The sequence below is a fragment of the Oryzias latipes genome, chromosome 3, assembly GCF_002234675.1.
Source record: "Oryzias latipes chromosome 3, ASM223467v1".
Classification (NCBI taxonomy): Eukaryota; Metazoa; Chordata; class Actinopteri; order Beloniformes; family Adrianichthyidae; genus Oryzias; species Oryzias latipes.
Window position 1 is genome coordinate 12,870,079 of NC_019861.2, and position 21,276 is coordinate 12,891,354.

The 21,276-nt window shown below is 40.1% G+C and overlaps 2 protein-coding genes across 3 annotated transcripts; one reads left to right on the forward strand and one right to left on the reverse strand.

The window, feature by feature from the left end:
* The first annotated feature begins 979 nt into the window (after positions 1-979).
* On the forward strand, positions 980-5,854 carry dtwd1 (DTW domain containing 1). The gene is made up of 5 exons (XM_004066894.4): positions 980-1,061; positions 3,040-3,340; positions 3,479-3,616; positions 5,013-5,301; positions 5,381-5,854. The coding sequence occupies exons 2-5, from the start codon at positions 3,089-3,091 to the stop codon at positions 5,608-5,610; spliced, it is 909 nt and encodes a 302-aa protein (XP_004066942.1). The 5' UTR covers positions 980-1,061; positions 3,040-3,088; the 3' UTR covers positions 5,611-5,854.
* A 563-nt stretch (positions 5,855-6,417) lies between these two features.
* On the reverse strand, positions 6,418-20,612 carry LOC101171813 (NAD(P) transhydrogenase, mitochondrial). 2 transcript variants are annotated; one of them, XM_011488309.2, is made up of 22 exons: positions 20,495-20,612; positions 19,857-20,029; positions 18,982-19,211; positions 18,707-18,906; positions 18,530-18,617; positions 18,355-18,443; positions 18,064-18,251; positions 16,310-16,443; positions 16,017-16,208; positions 15,390-15,540; positions 14,268-14,429; positions 14,068-14,178; positions 13,852-13,997; positions 13,376-13,571; positions 12,509-12,742; positions 11,979-12,139; positions 10,537-10,716; positions 10,304-10,463; positions 7,692-7,773; positions 7,439-7,557; positions 7,010-7,125; positions 6,418-6,919 (listed from the first exon to the last, which is right to left on the reverse strand). In XM_011488309.2, exons 2-22 carry the CDS (start codon positions 19,984-19,986, stop codon positions 6,773-6,775), a joined length of 3,216 nt encoding a protein of 1,071 aa, XP_011486611.1. In that variant the 5' UTR covers positions 19,987-20,029; positions 20,495-20,612; the 3' UTR covers positions 6,418-6,772. The 2 variants fall into 2 exon arrangements, with proteins under 2 accessions (XP_011486611.1, XP_004066943.1); XM_004066895.3 differs by having other exon boundaries at positions 20,556-20,574.
* Positions 20,613-21,276: the final 664 nt, after the last annotated feature.

Here is a 21,276-nt window from a genome sequence, read left to right on the forward strand (position 1 = left end):
ATTACAGGCCTATAATAAATTTTCTTTCCCCTTTCTTGTTTTAATAGCCTACTGTTAGATGACATTGTTCACGTCGCTTTTCCTGGCCACGCTGTTATTCCATGCGCACGCCCACTCAGAAGAAACCATTTATTTTATCTTATTTTATTTTTTTTGAACATTTGCTGAATACAATACAAAAATGGAACTTTTATAACAATACTGTATAAGAATACAACACAATTCCTAATACAGAGTAAAATTGTTTTAACCATATAATAATCTTAACTATTAAGAGCAAAATTATATGTAAAATAGATTTTTTAAAACAAACTGGTGTTCAATAATAACCAAATCAAGCAATCACAGAAGGAAATAAATAACGAAAAATAGAAAATAAAAAAAGAAATAAAAGAGAGAAAAGAAAAAAAATAGAAATGCGAGAGTTAATTTATGTCACTAATCCCAAACATTTACAGATGCTAATCGTTTTTTTGAGCATTTGTATTTTTTGAAGCAGAAAGTAGTTTAAATATTGCTGCAGAATTCCAGTTTCAGTTGGAACAATTCACGATTTTTATTAGCAAATTTGCTTTTGTGAATATGAAATTTAGTCATGAATAACAACATGTTTATAAAAAGAAAGCATCATGATTTTTCTGTTCAAAAATATGAAAACCAAATATGACGTTTTTATAGTAAAAGTGAAAACAGCTAAAATAGAGTCGGTGATGAATTTGTGGATGTTTTTTTTCTTCATAATTTGTAAGACCAGAATAAATGAGAGCATGTTTCAGGTTGCTTCTGGCAAAAAGTACAACTGGTGTTTAAGTCAGCTTTACATTTAGATAAGTAATGTTTTGCAGGGTAAAATCTGTGTATTAGTTTGAATGAGAGTTCTTTGACTTTGTTTGTTAAGAAGAATTTTCTGGACATTTTGAAATTATTCAACTTGAATTGGGAACAATTCGTTGAAATGTACAAATATTGTCAATTTATCGCTTAACATCTTCGCTTAAATCAAATATTTCCGCCACATGATGTTGTATTTCCGGCGTAGAAGAAGACCATCAACGCTTCCGGTAGGCACGCTTGTGTAGCGAACATGTGTTTAATATCAAAGTTTGTCTGTAAAAGGGATGTTTGCATTAGCGTTTGTTTGTTTTTAAGATGCCCAGCTAATCCTGGGTTTGTGTATGTTAAGATTAGCAGCCCAGGATTAAAAAGAAAAAGACGTAACAAGGAGGAGTTGGTGCTAACCGAAGGGTAGCTTAACAGATGTGAGGCTAAATGACAAGATTTGACTTTTGAAATCCTAAACACATCTATCTAATCTAATAAATTTACAGAAATAACAGAATTGGGCAGACAATGACTATGATTTTTGTTGGCATTGATGCTCTCTGTTACATCATCATCATCATCCCAAATAAGCAACAAGAACAACAAAGCATAATGACTTAAGAGGTTTACTTACTGTACATAATGAAATATCTACTTTCACGTTTGTTTGACAACAAACTGTTGACTTGAACATTATCCATGACACAAAAATACTCAAGTTAATCATATATCAATTTGGTTTCTGTAGCATCTTTACACAGAACGTTATTTTTAAATAGATAATTAAAGTTGGTGTCTTTGTCATTTGTTTTAAATACTTAATCCCACTTTGATGCCCATAAATACAAAAAGTAACTGATTTTTTTCATTTTAAGTTTTAATTTCAATAAGTATTGGTTGTTAATTCTGATTCATTTGTGACAGTAAAAAAAGAAATGGGAAAAGTCATGAAGTTCAAGAAGTTGAGAATTTATTATAATTTTAGTAAATATAAATATAATTTTCATCTTGCATTTATAATGATAAAATACCGAGTAGTTTATGTGGATTTCCACTTGAATTTGCTTGGGCCAAAATATAAACTTTACATGATAATCTATTGATTTTTTTTTCCTTTATAGTCTTTTTTGTAATTCAGTATTACAAATATTAACTAGATATTGTTCAAAGAGAAATATTTGATTTCATGTTATCCTGTTTTGCGTACAAGAAATGTCACTTATTTTACACAACATTAATCTTAAATTAAAAAATTCTAAAAACACAACAACAAAAAGTTCTGTCAATGACTATGGTACACTTGCCATGTGTCAGTATTCTGAACCTAAGTTGTAATACTGCTTTGATTTAACAAATTTGCTTAGTCGAGTAAAAGCTCCCATTTTTCAGAATATAAAAAATTAAACATGAAATATTTTTAAAAATGTAAAATAAAAAAACTGCAAAGACAGAAACAGTACTGTATAAACCAGAAAATGCTAAATATTTTGGGGAAAAAAGTCCTAATTTATTTGTTGATTAATTATTAATTTATTTATAGTAAGAGGTGTACATTACCTCAAACGGCAAATATAAAGTATAAAAAATTCTATGTGGTGAACAAAGTTTAGGGCAAAAAATATATAGGGTTGTTACAACTTTTAAATTGATGTCATTGATGTCAGAGAACACCCACATCATTATGACAACATTTGATGTGGTTAAAATTAAACTCATAGACTGGGTGGAAAATATTTGTCAGCAAGCCTTAATGGATCTGGCAAATGAATTCAGAGTTGAATTAGAATTGGTTCCTCGTTTCATTAAAAGGATCGACTCTTTGGGTTTGTATTTTATGGGGCATTGACAGTTTGCTGGATGACCTGATTTGCAGCTGCAGATGTCAGCAGGTCAGGGCGGTCCTCCTCCAGCAGCCTCTGCTTCTCTCTGATATTTATCAGTCGTCAAAGTAGTCACACCTTGGAAATTGTATTTGCTCCAAAATAATTTGAGATGGTTTTAAGAAAGGTTTGAGGCCCTTTGCAAATGTTTTAAGATTAGTTTTGTTCAAGAACAAGAACCTGGAAATCAACTACAAATGTTTTGAGACTTTATCTGGAGACTCTCTCAAAGATGACATTCACAAACTTTGAAATCCTTTTTTAAATCTCTTCTCTTCAGCTTTTAATGGAAAATTGTGGTTTCTATTTTTTGCTTCCCCTCTCCCATGAATTACAGAGCCAAGATACCCATAAGGCAAACCTCCATAAACATCTAAAGAATAGCCATGAGCCTAGATCAAGACCAGCAGCTTCGTTCTGGTTGCCATGACAAAACAACACTCCGTCTCGACTCGTCAGACAGCCGCGAGCTCGCCAAGCAGCCTCTCCAAGGCCTTAAATTGGCATCTCACAAAGTGCTGGAGAAAGCGCAGCAGACTGGCAGGTTGAAATGTTCTAAATGTGGTGGATCAAGGATGTTCTTCTGCTACACATGCTGTTCATTAGTGGGTGTCAGCATCCAAGAAATTCCCATCAAGGTCAGTAAAAGGTTGGGACTGGTTTTACTCTCAGCAGAGGCCTTCTTGAACATCACTACTACACATGTATTGGGTAGAAAATGTGTGATGTAGCTTAAATTTTTAACTAGAGTAGTTTTTTGTGTTTTTTGTGATCAGCTTCCTGTGAAGATAGACATTATCAAACATCCCAATGAAACGGATGGGAAGAGTACCGCCATTCATGCCAAGATCCTGGCACCAAGTGATGTCACCATGTACACCTATCCATGCGTTCCAGAGTACGACAAGAATAACGTAGGATGTTACCTTTCTTATCCCTTTATTTCTGAAGGTCAGCTTCATCCTATGGCTGTTAATAGAAGCCTTAGTCCCGATGACATGTTCTGCCTGCTGTGTTTTTATGATCTGATTATTGATTTCTTTTTTTTAATGTATGTTCTGACTTCATTGACTTTCCTACATTACCTCAAAACTACAGAGCTCAGAATTAATCCAATTAATCCATCTCCATAGGAGATTCTGGGATGTAACCTTTTTATTTATTTTATTTTATTTTTACACCATTTTGGTTTTACTAAAACTACCTCACAAATCTGCCAGACCAATTGATTTATTTTAGTCCCACTCCGATAATTACCCAGTGGTCTTTTAATCATGATTATGCCGTTTTAAGCAAAACACCTGTGTTGTTTTCTTGGACATAGTTTCTGCAGAGCAGCAGGACTCCATTAGAAATCCACCGCTGAGTTGTGGGCGGGACTGTTGGCACGGAGCAAGCCCGCCCCTACTTTCCCTCTCCGTCGCTGTGACCTTGGAATAATCTTTTGTATTTTTAAATTTACCTTAAAACTATTCAACAATGAACACTCAACATTTGTTAACATAATTTGGAAATCTTTGGAAAAAAACTTTTGTTTTTTATGTTTATTGTGTTTATATTTTGACTTTATAATTTATCGTTGAGGCCTGGAGTTGTAATTATGTTTTTTTCCATTAAGTATGCATCCACATTTTATTTCATTCTGTTTTCTGTGAAGGGTTTGTAGGAAAATTGATTGCTTATAAATGTATATATGGTTATTAATGTAAATGTGTAGTCATTGGAATGTAGTTAAAAAAATACTAGTAAAAAAAATCAGTAAAATTGTAAAGTTACAAACTTACAATTTCTTGTAGTTCAATGTCCTTAAGTGTTTATAGTACTGAATATGTAGATTCCAGGCTGGGGAACCTTAGTCTTCTAAATGTTAATATTTTATGACCATTTTGGGGAAAGCTGCATCCTTTAGCTCAGGACTAAAGAAAGATGAGTGTCTCAGCTAAAAATACCAACAGGCTTTGCGTCCATTTACATAATAGTTTGTTGCAGAAAATAATAACTTTGCAAATGGCTTAGCTTGTTTGGTTTGACAGCTGTACACCATCATGTGCATTCAGATTCATGATGTGGTCGAGTCTGAGTATTTGATTTGACGGTTTGCAACAAATGGTTTTCTCCTTGCCTCTGTTTCTAATGTCTTCCGTTTTCACCTTTATTTCCCTCCTGTCAAAAATGTTTTTCTTTCCCTGCCACTCACAGTGGGCCACATATAAATCTTCGCACTGTAGCAAGCATGTGTTTCAAATACAATTTTGGTTCTGTTCGCAGTTTAGGTTTGTTTGATGGTCTTCCACTGTCGGTCCTCTCCAGGTGGTGCTGGTGTTCCCTGGCCCCGAGGCCGTCTCAGTGAAAGACATAAGGCGTTGTTTAGGCAACAGGAGTAAGACGAAGTTGCATGACCACTTTGACGAACCCTGTCCAAAGAGGTTGGCAATTGAAGATCCTAATGGGGGAACACAGGGTGCCAAGAACCCTGAGGCAGAGGCCATAGATGAAGCAAAGATCCAGGAGTCAAAGGTGTTTCCCCTACAAAGGGTGGTCTTCATCGACAGTACATGGAACCAGACCAACAAGATCATCACAGACGAAAGGCTGCAAGGTAACCACGAGAGACTGAAGTAGCTTTTACATGACCTCACTATTTTTGTCTGCTTTTCGATAAATGTTTTCTCATGCAGGTCTGCTCCAGGTAGAACTGAAGACGAGAAAAACATGTTTCTGGCGCCATCAGAAGGGCAAGCCAGACACTTACCTCTCCACCATTGAAGCTATTTATTATTTTCTCCTGGAATTCCACCAGTCTTTCCTTGTCCAGGAATACAATGGAGAATATGACAATCTTCTCTTCTTTTTCTCCTATCTGCACTCAGTCATCAACAAAGCTAAGACATCTGCTGGAAAGTGCTGAAAGTCATGAAAAACTGAACTCAACTATGAGACTGAACTAAAGAGCTAAATAAATAGATTTTGTTTTCTTTTCTTAAACTCTGCATAGTGTCATCATACAGTTAAATGAATGTTTTAGTCCATGTAGATGGCCTGACCTTACCTTTGTGTTTAAAAGGGAATTTAAAGCCTTTTTAAGTTTTTAAGGATTCAAATGGTAATCCAAAAGTTGTAAAAACGTTTGAATTAAAAAGAGTTTTAAGTACTTTTTTTGTCCAGTGGCAAATGCACGAAACATCACACACATCCACTGTCATGTGTAGCTGATACTATCTGAATAACTAGTTTGGCTGTGGTAAATAGACGAGCTATATTAAATATCATGTGTCTGTATCTGGCTCAGTAAAGAATGAAATATGGTTACACAACAAAGAAAGTATAGCAGATTACCAATTAAAAGCATTGTTGCGTTATTAGAAATAATTTTAAAAATGTAGACGCATCAATCATTTTCAGATTGCTGTACGTCAGAGACCAAACATTTCAGCTGTTAAGCATGGTGGAGGAAGTGTCATCATTTGATGGTCTAAAAAGTAAGATCAAATGGTAAAAGGGGGCGGGAAAGGGTTAGGACAGTAAAACTGGGGCTCTCAAGATTTAATCAGTTAAAGTTGTCAATTAACAGTCTGTAAAAATATTGTTACTGTTTCAAGATCAAATCAGATTCCGGACCAAAACTTTACTTTTAAAACTACAACTTTGAGAAAATCAATCATACACTAGGAAAACCGTCTAGAAAAGGTAGTCTGTTCAATAAAAGCATGACAAGTTCATTTCATTGCCTTTAATGGAAGCTGAAGTGTCCTTTTGAAGCAGCGACATGCCTCGCCAGGTGTTTTTTTGTCCTCTTTTGACGTTAACACATGACTTGGTGTACATGCTTACGCAACATTACTTCAAATATGGACTTCAAATGCTCTCCAGTGTGTTTTATTTACAAATGGATACATACATTTTGTAAAATTTCAAGCAATGTTAGGATTCTTTGGCACCCCACAGCCTGGAAGCATACTTGCTCAAACCAACAAAATTTGATCACCAAATAAAAATGGAATCCCTAATACCAATGTAGTGAATAAAAGTCTTATTAGACCAGCTTTTGTACACAAAAGAATAGACGGGAACTAGTAGTAGACCTCTCTGATCTTGGCCTGGAGGCTGTCGCACGTCTTCTTGGCATCTCCCAGCAACATGGAGGTGTTCGGTTTGTAGAAAATGGGGTTATCGACTGCTGCGTAGCCCACTCCCAAGGTGCGCTTCATCACAATCACCTGTGATCAGACATATGCATTTATGCTGCCGTGTTTTTTTTTACCCAGATAATCACACACAGTTTTCATTTAAAGCTCATTTGGACAAACCTGTTTGGACTTCCACACTTCCAGGACCGGCATGCCAGCGATGATGGAGTTGGGATCCTCTTGTGCTGCAGAATTCACTGTGTCATTCGCTCCGATGACCAGACTCAAATCTGTCTCTGTGGATCATAAACATTTACACTTTATGCGCAAGACGGATGAACAATCAACACCAGCACCGCACCCATCTGCCTCTGTCATAAACAGAACCATGTGTCCCAGATGGCATGTCGGTTGCTAGGAAGACAATAGCTGTTGTCCCAATAACAGGGCATGTTTGAGTGTCTGCGCACACACGGGCTCGCTCCAAGTGGAGACAAAGCCCGGACGTGTTTAATACACAAAATCTGATCCGGTAATTCTATCCAGCCAATGTGATAACCCATCAACAATAAATATAACTGTTCTCCAATTCGTTTTAAGAAGTTTTGCCTGGAAAGTCGTCGTTGATTTCCTCCATCTCCAGAACCACGTCATAGGGAACACCAGCTTCAGCCAGCAGGACATTCAACTGGCCAGGCATGCGTCCTGCCACTGGGTGGATCCCAAACCTGGAAGAGAGCATGCAAAAAAAATTAATAAAAGCTTTGAGGTTAAAAACTCAACATTTCCTCAAGGACTAGTTTGAAAATTGAGAGAGGACTGAAAGCAGTTATAGGTTAATGGCACGATTACGGGAACTCACCGGACTGTCTTCCCTTGCTCCCTTAGCATTTTCACCATATCTGCAATTGGGTACTGCGCTTTGGCTGCACACAGACCCCAGCCTAAAATAATTACAGGAAAAAGCTCTTACAATGCATTTAGCACTCTACATATTAAATAAAAGCAGTGATCCTGGATGACATCAAATCCCCATCCTTCTTTTATTTCTAACTGCCTCAACCATTTAAATTCCCCCACGCTGCACCTAAATCACAGCAGTTCCATCAGGATTTATGTTTTTAGGAACATCCACTCAAGCTGGGTGAATCTGGGACCCCTGCGTGCAAAGAAGCATTTTTCCTGCATAACCCCGAGTTCACCCTGATGGACAAGCACCTCAGAGTTCAGCGTTACCCCTCAATGAGTTTTTCTGAAGCTAGTCACTCATAATCTGTATCTTATAACTCCCCAGGCATCCATAGCCTTCTTTTTCTTCACTGCCGTGTTTTGTTGACAGCACATGGAGAAGCCTTGGCTCTGGATTCAAAGCTCCAATGACTTTTCACCATTTTTTAATGAAACCCGTATGTTGGACCACACAGCTGTCCTTGCATTGTCCGGGCCCTTTGGAAAACAACAATCCTGGTATCCAAGATACAGAGAGAGTGGTTTCTCTTGCCCAGGCTGCTTCACAAAAAAAAAAAAAAAGCAGACTTTCTAAAGTTACTAAATCAGCATTGTGGTCAGTGGCAGACCACAGTGTTTACCTGTTGGTCATCATGAATTTAACCAGCTGCTTGTCCTAATCATTCCATTTACCATTTACCAATCATTACTTCTTTTTTTATTAAAGTAAAAGGCTTCAGGTCCAACATCAGACCATCTTTACAGAAAAGGATCCAGCCTATTCATTAATGAAATGGTATGTCGTTGCTATGGTGGCCCGTCTTGCACTTCATTTGTCAATTCAAACTGTTTGGCAGGGTTTCACAGGAAGTTGTCTCTTTTTTAAATGGTTTTTAAGAGTCATTTTCCATTTTTTTGTGCTCTATCCTTCAAAGTCTTGTACAACTGTCAAATCTAATTCACTCATTTATTTGTTTGACCAATTATTCAGGAGCTGGCCACGGAGACAACAGCCACAAAGCCTGATCCATCTCCCTTCACTGTCACTGAGTTATATGTTTATCCCCAGCCTTCTTCTTAAAGGGGCATTTCCAAAACACTTGTAGGTTCAGACATCCATGCATTTGAGCCCACGTATGTGAGCCCAATGACTGCAACCAAAATACTGTTAAAGTTCTGAGCAATGATGAAAGGCAGCCATGGTGGAGTTCAACCATTGACTGTAAACAGGAACTGAACTGAGTGACCCCTTCCCCCTCGCATTTCAAAGACGAAGCCAAGATCTCATAAACTTCTGTTGAGAAATAAGCAGCTATTAATTTTTTTCTATACCGCTTTTGTCCCTTTCGGGGCTGCCGGAACCTATCCCGGCTACTTGGGCGTAGGCAGGGGATGCCCTGGACAGGTCGCCAGTCTGTCGCAGGGTAGAACATCCACAATCATACACCCATGCACTCTCACACTCACGGACAATTTAGAGTTGCCAATTAACCTATGAAGCATGTTTTTGGACAGTGGGAGGAAGCCGGAGATCCCGGAGAGAACCCACGCATACACGGGGAGAACATGCAAACTCCACACAGGAAGGTCCCCCATTGATGTATTTTTCATGTCCCCCAGCCGGGACTTGAACCAGGGGCCTTCTTGCTGTGAGGCAAGAGCGCTAACCACTGCGCCACCGTGCAGCCCTATAAGCAGCTATTACTATTACTAGCATGAAAAAACTATCATTAAAAAAATCCCAATTAGTAATAGTAATAAGCAGCTATTACTATTACTAATTGGGATTTTTTAATGATAGTTTTTCTTTATTACAAGTTGTTCAAGTTATGAACTGGTCAATCAGATGCCTTAGTAAAAGTATGTGGTACCTCCTGGCACCCATGTTGAACATTTGACAGATTCTCCCGAGCCCGTTTTCATTTAGTAAGGTTGTTGACTTTCAACAAGCTCACTCATTGTCAGCAAGAGTGGTTCCCATACAAGAACTCAGAACCTGGTTACTGAAATTGTCTGGGTCCAGCATGGCGGCATCGATATCACAAAAAAATGGCGACTGAATTAGCTTCATTTCGCTGGAGCCGGAGGTAAACCATTTTCTATGGGTGACGCCACACTCACTCAATCCAGTTCTCTTATTCAGTCAACAAATTCTACTGAAAAGTCGAACTAGTAATAGAAACAAGTCTATGGCATGGGTCAAAGGTCATCAAACCCCCACATTCCACTAGTAATTCTCACAGGACACACAGCACAGGTCATACCATCCTCCACTATCAACTGTTCTGGAGTCATTCTCCATGGACACTTGCTATTTCCCTTTTTGTATGTTCCTACATCTGAACAAAAGCTCTTCTGGATGTTATTCTTCCTTATGCAAAAATGCGTAAAACAGGACTTTGGACACAGATTCTTTCTTCCTTAGTGTTGTGAGTCACATTTCAATGTTTAAAATATTCCTGAAAAGTTTTGTAAGCTGAAATACATAAAACATTTGACTTCTCGGACTTTCTGCAGAGAACTTACCGGGTGTGATGATGATGCTATTGGCTTCTTTGATGATGTCAATGGTCTGGTCAATGTTGACCTCAGTGTGGGTGCCAACAATCTCCATGGGCTTGCCGCCAGCAGTGGAAGTGGTGCCGTAGCCCCCCAGGATCACATTGGGCAGAGATCGGTTCATAGCCTCAAAGACAAACCGGGATGACTTTTTAACCACCTTAGTTCCAAAATGCTGCAGGGAAGGTGCGTGCACTCACCACACACATGATGTATGACAGAATTGCACCAGATGAGCCAATCAGGGCTCCCACAATTGTCATGAGATTGTTGTCAAGCAGGAAACCTTCAGCGCAGAGAGCCCAACCTGAGTAGCTGTTTAGCACGGTAATGACCACTGGCATGTCAGCGCCCCCGATGGCTGCTGTCAGTGTTACACCCTAACACAGGAAGAAAGAATTGTTTTAAAAAAGTCAGGCATTTTTATCATCTTGTATAATAAAATAAATATAATGGCATACCATTCCAGAACGTGAAAAAGGTTTATCTCATGTGAACAAGTCATACAGTTAGAAAGTGAATATATTTATATTTTTAAATCAAGATAACATATTTGCACATGACAACTTAAAAACCCACTCCAATGAAAATCATGTTCTAGTGGCATTTTTTCCATGATGGAGGACATTTACAGAAAATTAAGCTTAACATTGCATTTCTGAATATTTCTTTATCTAAATAGTTGTGAATCAGGAGCAAATAAAGAAATGCGGTTTGAAAAAGCTTGTAGCAGTGAAGCTCATAGAAGCTCCAATTGGTGGGTCACAAGCTCTATCCTGCTGTATCCACTTGCAATATGGATCTATTTGTATACAAACGTGGATCTATTTTTAAACAAATAGATCTCAATAGATAGACAAATAGATCTGTAGACAAATAGATCCATGTATGTCTTGATTTTTGTCTCGTTTGAGCTGGCATCTGGCTCAAAACCGCACAGCTGGATAGCTCCAAATGTTCGCCATTTTTGTTGAACCGGCAATGTTAGGTTGGGTGTCAGGAGCTGTAAGCTAGCGGGAGAGGACAAAAACAGAAGGATGTTGGGAAGCAAGGGCAGGCTTACTCTGTGCCAACCATCCCGGCCTCAACTCAAAAACGAATTTCTAATGAACTCCTGCTGCTCTGCAGAAATTATGTCCTAGAAAATCATAGTTAGGGTTAAAATAGATGAAAAGTACTGGCGGCCGTGGTGCAGCGGTACGGCGGTCGACCCCTGATCATAATATTGCATGTTCGATTCCCACCTTGTGTCGAAGTTATCCTTGGGCAAGACACTGAACCCCACCTTGCCTCTGGTGGAAGGTTGGAGTAAAGTGCGAGAATGTGTGTGAGAATGGGCTGTTACTGTAAAGCGCTTTGGGCCTTCGAGCAAGGTAGAAAAGCGCAATATAAGTAAACACCATTTACTAAAAGATGGTTGGGGTGAGACTTGAAGCAGACAAGATAAATGACTTTGGATTCAAGTTAAACAGACATAAGGTAAACTATTTATACTCACCTAAATGGACATGGTTGTGTTCAAACATTGAAAAAACTGCTTCTTGAACTGCTAATGAATTCAAGTTCATGTATGTTTTTTAATTGATTAAAAAAAAACTATCTTCAAGGAAAAACATGTTTTTTTTCTGTTTCCTGAACTTACCATAATAGTTGAAAGCCCAGAGACTCCGACCAGACAACCCATCCCAGTGTTGTAGCTGGAACTAAGCATAAAGGGCACCATGCCTCCCATGGACGCTGCCATCAGACCTGCGTTCAGCATATGTCGACCAGGCAGCAGCAACGGGGCAGAGTCGAGGATACCTACCATCAAAAAAGCACTTTAAGAAAGCCAGACATGACTTTTGTTTTTCCCTAGTGCTGAATGTCTTTGATTCCCTCACTTATTTTGTGGAGGCCTTTAACTTTTCTAAACTGTGTGAGAAGTGCACAGTTCCTGTCTGGGATCTACTTGACCTGAGAGCTGGGAGCTTTTTGTTCCTTTTGATCAGTCTGGGTTTAATGTAAACTGAAGGCTGCTGACAAGTGAATGCAGTAACAGGCTCCTGCCTGTTTCTTTTACAGGATTTAAATGGAAGAAAGAGACAGAGTAAGAGGAGACTATAGCTTAGTGTGTTTACATACTGATCAGACCTCAAAGGTTTTGACTGCTGGTAAAAAGCAGTAATTTACCTTGAAGCTTTCCGTAGGCCACCAGCGATCCGCTGAATGTGACGCCTCCGATGTAAGTGCCCAGATAAGCCACGGTCTTGAGGACGCCGGCAGCCGGGTGGGTGTCCAGGTGGGGGTACTCAATCATGAACTCGGCTACGCAGGTGAGAACAGCCGCCAGCCCCACAAGGCTGTGGAAGGCCGCCACCAGCTGAGGCAAGTCTGTGATTTCAATGCGCTTGGCGATGGTGAGGCCTGCAGCCACAGCATGACGATCCCCCCAAAAGAAAGAGGAAAAAAAAACAGATCCAGTGAGACAAAGCCCAGAAATAAAACTTATCATGCGCCTTTGCTGAATGCTAAAATCATTTGAGTAAAAACTAAAGAGCTAATGGTTACACTGCAAGCATGTGTTTTCTATCACAGTGCCTGGTTTCTAATGAGCTGTAAGGTAAGTATTTAATTTTGTTTCCTGAAAGTCATAGTTACACTGAGCAAATCCCCATGCACCTCTGTCTGCCTGTGCATTTATGTTGATTACAGCATCATTTATTATCCTGATTGGTAAACTGGAAAGATTTATGCTCTGTTATGAATCACCAAAAACATTTACTCCTCAAAAGCCTGGAGGAGATACATGAGAAGTTATTAAGAGATAACTCTTTCCTGATGGTCCTCTGCCTCTCTAAACAATCTGTTGCACTTTGAAAAATAAAAAAGAAATTCTCAGAGTTAAAATGTGTTTCTTTTTAAGTGGAAACTGGACAACAATTTTGCCTCGTGGCTCAAAAAAGTATTTTTTAGGGGGTTTTAGACAGTAAGATGAAATGTATGAATGACTAACAAAAAGCTCTACAAATGAAGTAATACAACAAATGTGTCATCTACCCAAGGTTCCCCCGGTGCCCATGGCCAAACACATCTGAGACAGCAGCTCTGGTGAGGGTTTGAGGGCACCGATGGTGGCCGCCAGGCCTCCTGCCACACCCATCATGCCAAGGGCGTTCCCCAGACGAGAAGTGCTCTGCGTGGAGAGGCCAGCCAGGGCGCCAACACAGCATAAGCCAGAGCCCAAATACATCATCTGAGGGTTTGGAGAAAAAAAACGATGAAACGTTCAGTCATTAAATGTGCACTGCTAAGATTAATTTTAAATTACGAAAACAGACTTTGCATAGAAATAAATGACATTAATCTACACAAGTGAAACAGATACAGTTTGAAGTTTTAAAGTATCACGCAGACATGACAGTTATGTAACTGTTCCAATCCAGCCCACACAGATAAACACTGGAAACACAAGCCACATCCTCAGCTGGTCCACATCTATCACCATCATGTCCGTCTGACGCAGATCCTGTCACCTGCTCAATGCTGTATCCAGCTGCAAGGGATGCTCCGTATCCTCCAACAAACGCAGCTCCAGGAAGAGCGTACAGGTAATTGTACTCTGGGGGGTCAGTGGGACGCTTGAACATGTCCAGCATCCTCTGGGTGATCAGGAAACCACCTGCGAAGGACCGTCACGACCGTTTCACATGAACAGGCATTAAGACACCCCCCACAGGTAGGTTTGTTACCTGCAATGTTGATGGAAGAAACAAAGGCAGCAGCCAGAGCAAGAGTCTCTGGGAAGCTGGATGGTGTGAGACCCCCGCCCATAAGAACCAGACCTCCGACTGCTGTCAGACCTGAAAGAGACCAGAGAAAGCATGAAAAATAAAAAGTCACAAAGACGATAATACAACACAAAATAAATGACGACAAATTCCCTCCTAACCTGAGATGGCATTAGTGACAGACATTAAAGGGGAGTGCAGAGCAGGAGTCACTCCCCACACAGTGTGGTATCCCACAATTCCAGCCAAACCAAAGGTTGTGACCATCTGGGTGAAGGCTGCATTGGGGGAGATGATGCCCAAAGCCAGACAGGTGGAGACTCCTGTGATGAAGAGACAAGCATTTGGTTAGAATTGTATTGTTCCTTTCTCAACCCTCTGATGGGAATAAAGTCTACAGTTTTTGTGCTTCTATGTTATTTATTAGAATGATTGCAATCTTTTTCTTCTCAATAAAACTATTCATCTTTGTAGTAATGTGTGTTTTGTTTTCCTCATGCAATACCATGACAAGTGAAGTGAAAGTGATATGTGAAAAACGGAAATATATTTATTCAAAGACCAACTTCAAAGATCTCTTGATCTAATGTAAAAGGGTTTCAAGTCTTTATTATTTTGCCGTCAAAATCAAAAAACATGGGTCGTTTTTTAGGACATAGTTTCTGCAGAGAAGCAGTAGTTCATTAGAAATTCATCTCCGAGTTGTGGGCGGGGCCTGAATAACACTGCCCCAATTTACCATCATCTGTTTACACTCACTCCTGTTAGCTTACAGCCCGTCACACCACGTCCAACTTTTTCCAACTGCTGTTTTTTTTGTCTGCTACTGATTCATACCATTAAAAAAAAAAATAGAAATACTCATAAATACAATTTTAATCTCATGTTTGTCCTCGATCATGAGAAAAAACCTCACAAGAACATGTTAAAAACACCAAAAAAAGATTTTCATCAGAGTAAGCCTTTAAAAAATTTAAAATTGCACTTTTTTGTGCAAAACGAATTGCTGAAAAAGAAAACCTATTTGTCAGCTGGGATTGGATCAATATAAAAAAAGATTTTTTCTGTGATAAACATTCCCACTGCACGCAACTTTTTCTGTCACTCTTACTGGAAAGTCTAGTTTATTAAACACAGTACAATCATAGGCAAAATAAACACATCTTTCACATTTAGTGAATGTATATTTTATTGCTGAGTTTTTATTTTATACAACAAATAGGACTCAAGTGTCAGAATATGTGTTTGCGTTTTCTGCGTGCATCTGTGTGCCTCAGTCTGACCTGCAGTGTAGACACCGGCAGAGGTCATGGTGCGCTTGAACGGAGAAACCGCTGCAGCTTTTTCGGCCTCCAACTCAGCAACACTTTTCTGTTTGACTGGGGGCGGTGGGGTGGTTTTAGGGAGGGGGGCTGGGAACATGTTTTTACCCTCCTGGATGTGCCAGAAAAATACAGAAGAGGACCCGTCTGAGAACACAGAGCATGTGGACGAATTCTGTGCGTGACAAGAACAGAGTGAGGCTTTTGCACAGCAGGAGGCTGCGGCTCAAGGAACGGAACTCACAACCCAAAGTGACGAACGGCGCAGCAGATCCGACTGAACAAACAGCAATCGTTAACCATTTAGCAATGTTTCAGACAAATGAAAAACTGGAGAGAAACTGATATGTCCTGCTGAGGTTGCATGCCTTCGCTGCCATAAACAATATGTCAGAACCATAACTCCTTGAAAATTCTAATTTGAACTGATCAAGATGTTCTTGCAGGAACTGCTGCCAGCTGGAATTGTTTTTTTAGTACTCATTAGGCTCAGGATCTCGGTTTGACAGAGCCTGATGGATCACCTTAAGGAGGAATGGATGCCAGCACTGAGACAAGCAGCCCGTTAGACCCTCACAGAAAACCAACCTGCATGACAAGAGTGCCACGAATGACGTGCCCAATGGTTCCATAGTCAAAGTTATCTGTGGTCTCATAGTGAAAGAACTCCTTGTCTGGGCTGATGGCCTTCAACAGCTTCAGGATGTTGTTTGAATACAGGGTGCTGGCCTGAGTAGCCATGCGGCTGGGAAGGTCTGTGTAACCAATGTGCGTTACTCCCTGTTCATTCAAAAAGATCAAAATAAAAAAAACATGTAATTGTCTTTATTAGGAGTGATACAACAAACAGAGATATTGCCAAAGTGTTGCAGAGGACTCACCCTGTAAACATACAGCTCGCCGGGCTTCGTGGTCTCGATGTTGCCCCCAGCTTCAGCAGCCAGATCCACCACGACTGAGCCATCCCTCATCGAATCCACAAAGTCCTTCTTAATCAGAATAGGAGCCCTCTTTCCTGCAAGGAGTCAAATGCATTAAAAGAATTGTGCTTGTATTTAAAAACAATTTCATTGAAAGACTTTTTTTTTTGCAAACAGTTCAACAACATTCATTTAACTTCTGCTCAAAACGAAACTAAATATTTCAGATGCAAGTATTGATTACATCCCCAACCACGTCAACTATGAATCGGTTATAATTTTGTGAAATTTTGGAGATAAAAAAAATGTACTCCTAAAAATATGTAACAGATAATAAAATCACATGATTGCTCTCATCCTCTGGAGTTACAGGATTCTTATGAAACACTAACGTTTAAAAAGCGCTTCAGATGAGTTTCCAAACTGTCACAAGAGTCCATGTGAAAAAAGAAAATGAAATTAAACCTGGCTCCATAAAATCATATACACATTTTATAGGCTCTTATTTACAGTGTGAGCCCTGGAGAAGGAGTTTGAACTTCTCTCCTAAGAGTAAATGGTTGTTTGTCTAACTTGACGCTGTCTATCTCTGCGGCAATGTGGGATCTTTCTATAGAAGTATAGAAAAGTTATCTGAAAATTTTGTGTGAGAATAGAAAGTTAACTTACTATGTGGTAATTACTTTACTTTTTATTTATACATTTTCGCCAACAGGCTAAAGCCCATCAATAGGTAAATTCACACACTAAAATCACAAATGTCCCTAATTCTTCATATAAATATACCAAATAATAAAGAGGTGCATTATTTCAAATAATAAACAAAAGCTCCAACAATGTAATTATTTTAAGTTAAATGTCTTAGAACTGGAATTTTATTTTTTTAATTTGCATTATTTTTAGATTTTCTTCAGTTAAAGACCCACTCCAATAAAAAATGGGTTTTTGGTGTTTTTAACATGTTCTTGTGTCATTTTTCTCATGTTGGAGGACTTATATAAAAGAAAATAAAGCTTAAAACTGTATTTCTGAGTATGTCTTTATTCAGATGGATGGGAATTAGGAGCAGACTAAGAATTGTAGTTTGAAAAAGCTTGCAGCTGAGACGTGGAAGCCGCAAGCTCTCTGCTCGGCTCCATTCTGAAACATGAGTTTGCAGACTAACGGCTCTGTTTTCGTCGTCTGAGCTGACATCTGGCTAGCTCCAATATTGCTCGCCATATTTGTTGCACCGATAATGTTAGGTTAAGGGTGTGGGGGGGCTGTAAGCTAGTGGGAGAGAATATATACAGATGGATGATGGGAAATGGGGACAGGCTCACTTCACAGCAACAGTCCTGCCTACAACTCTAACGAACCCCTCCTGCTCTGCAGAAACTATAGAAAATGACAGGTTTTATTTTGGCGAAAAACAGCGTAATCATTAGAAAAGAACCACTAGGAACAATTTAAAAATAGATGAAAAGATGGTCAGAGTGGGACTTTGAGCGTTTCCAGTTAACTAAGTTCTGGTAAAAAAAAAAAGGCAAAGTGAAAACTCTTGCAGTTTTGGCATCAATGGTAAAATATTATAATATGAAAGAAAAACAGAACATTCATCACTTTAATAAATCAAGTTTGTATGTTTTACTTGGTTTGGAAAACCACCGCTGTGATGAAGTTTGAAACATTTAATCTTAAAGACAAAAGAGCCAGAACATTTCAGTGCGACTGACCTGGAATCAGGGCAGTGCTGATCAGAATGTCGACTTCCTTACACTGCTTTGCGAAAAGGGCCATCTCAGCCTCAATAAACTCTTTCGACATCTCTTTGGCGTAACCTCCAACCCCCTCGCCAGACTCTTTGATCTCCACTTCCAAAGGCTCTGCCCCAAAGGACTTGAACTGCTCCAGAGCTGCTGGCCTGACAGCCAAGAAACAGTCCGCTTTTCGTCAAATAACCAAATACATCAACACCGAGTCTGTAGTCTCAAATGAAATGTGTTTTTTTCTCTTTCATCTCATACCTGGTGTCAAACCCCCTGACGATGGCTCCCATTGACTTGGCGGCCCCCGCCGCTGCTAAACCAGCCACTCCGCCTCCAATAACCAAGACCTGTGGGAAAACAAAAACATCTCCGGACACAGTCCACACCAAGCTTTTGATTTGTAAATGAAAGTATTTACGCAGCTGCCAGGTACCTTAGCAGGTGGTACTTTTCCAGCCGCTGTGATCTGTCCGGTAAAGAACCGGCCAAAGTGGTTGGCAGCCAAAACAACAGCCTTGTACCTGCAAAATTTAAAGCCCAGCTCTCATTTTCCCACATTCCTGAAAAGCTTCACGGGCATGAATCTGTGAGGATCTGGATGCTTTGTTACCCAGCGATGTTAGCCATGGAGCTGAGAGCGTCATAGCCCTGAGCGATGGTCACTCTGGGCACCTGGTCCATGGCCAACACATTGCTCTGCCTCTCTGAGAGCTTCGCCATCAGCTCTGGGTTCTGGGCTGGATAGATGAAGCTCACCAATGTGGACTTGGGCTTCAGCAGATCGGCTTCGCTCAAACTAGGGGCTCGAACCTGAAGACAGAACAAAGTCATCGTAAACGCAAGAGACGTGAACAAAGGGAATAACGGATAAATGACAGCTACAACCTTCAGGACCAAATCGGATCCCAGAGCTCCCTTAACGTCGGTAATAGTGGCCCCTGCATCTTTGTACTGCTGATCAGAGAACTTGGATTCATCTCCAGCTCCACTCTCAACCTGAACCTTGAAGCCCTGTTTGACCAGCGCCTGAACCCCAGCAGGAGACAACGCCACACGCCGTTCACTATGCGCCGTCTCCTTGGGAACTCCAACCACCAGGTCCTTGTAGGGCACACCTAAAGACACAAACAATCTGAGAAGTAATTCTGCACCTTTACCAAAGCAAACCCTTTCAGACTGAACACAAATCAGATGTTATAGGAAACATTTGTTTGGTTTTTAGGCCACATTACATGCATGCTGGGACAGCGTGGCCTGGAGCGGCGTCAGGTTGCACATTTCTCTCCGTAAATGGCATGGCGACCTCTCCGTCACAGTGACATAATTAGCAGGTGATTGGCGCTCGGCCACCATGCACACACGCTGAGAGCCGGGTCTGAAAACTGAAACTTTAAAGCTTTTTGTGTCTCGTAAAATTCTCACAAGACACTCTGCAACAAGTGCTCTGGTTTTCAATGAGCAAACATCTGCCAGCAGACTCAGCCAGGCAGCAATTTAAGTTTGACATGTCACCTCAAAGTGACCTCTCACTCGCTCTAACATGTTGGTAGCACCTACAGGTCAGCCTGGGAAGCTGCTCCACAACAGCAGCCCTATTTTGGGAAACATCTTAAGCAACAGCAGGCAAACTAACATGGATGTTTCCACTTTTCGCTGGGGGAAAAGGGTTGTATTCAAGTAAACTGTTTAGGTATAGATCCTTGACCAGAAATGCAGCAAAGTTCAAATGACAGATGTCCTAAGAGTGCAACATGTCCTACCTCTAGGAGCTTTTTGGTCCCATAATGCTGGGAAAACCCTGAAATGCCTCCTTCCAAGCGTCTGCTGATGGGCTCTTCTATGGGACAGAGCTAGACAGGAGCTGGAGATGGACCGCAGGAGGGTCGACATGTTCACCGAGCGTCCGCCCCGGGGGACTCCTGCTGCCTCTCTACTGTGAACACCAACAAGCAGAGATAGACGACACTTAAGCACAGCGTCTGCATTTGCCCTCAAACAACAAAGGACATTGTAAGCTCCTCAGTGAGTCTTAAATCCCAAATGTCCTGGTAGCGCGCTCGGGCCGTCTACAGACAGGAGAGTGACACTTCTCTGCAGGACACGCTCCCACAGGCCCTGGGTTGATTACACTCCTGCCTGCAGTTATGACGGAAGGAAAGTGTGCCAAGTTTGGCCTGAAGGTGTGAGCATAGATTAAAGGAAAGAGCTCTCAGATGCAGGACAGAGGATAACTTGTGGCCTAAAAAATATATTTGTGCAACAAAAGTGGATAAAAAGTTATTTACTCATTCAGAGACTTTAATAGTCTATTGCTTTGATTAACTTTAATAGTCTAATTCCCATGAATCCCTTTTTATATTAAAAAAAAATTGGCTAATGTCATTATTATCAGACTTGCCTTTGAAATTTTCAAAAAGGTGTAGTTTAAAAATTCAACCCTTCATGGGCATCAGGGTCACCTGTGAGACGTCCTACCCGAAAACCCCCGCGTGCCCTCGCGCAGACGCAGACGGACTGCCGACCTTCCGCAGTTCCCATATCTTTTGATATAAATAGAACCCACGTGACTTTTATTATTTAAAAAAAACGCAGCTATAGTTAAGTGTCGTGCTAATGACCAGCCTGTCTGGAGTAACAAAGAAACACTTTTTATACTTTTTTTAAATGTTCCGAAGAGAATTTCTAAGAAGGAAGGTTTTTTTTTCTCTCTCCTTTTTTTCCCCAACAGGTTGTAGTTTCTTTTATGAGCACAGGATGGCGTCATGGGGCCGCTAGCATACAAAATGTTGAACAATTATGACCCCTTTCTTAAAATGTTAAATTTTTTGCAATATATGTCCTTAAATACTTTGGAGGGGGGATATGTAATTTAATTTAAAAATTTTCAACACAGGAAAACATTTCTTATAGATCCCCTAAATTATATCTAAAGGTTCCAACTCCTTATACTACATTAAAAAAAATACTAGTACATTCTAATTAGAAAATATCTTCAATACACAAACATTTTAATGTGCACAGAAGATACTTTCTGTATATGCGTGCATGTGTTTGTTAAAAGGAGTAATTTCTATAGGTCTATATAAGTACATTTTAAATAAAATATCGGTACTTAACTTCAGCTTAAATACTAGAAAGTACAGTATTTCGGAATTCGGTAAGTTACTTACAATGACTAGA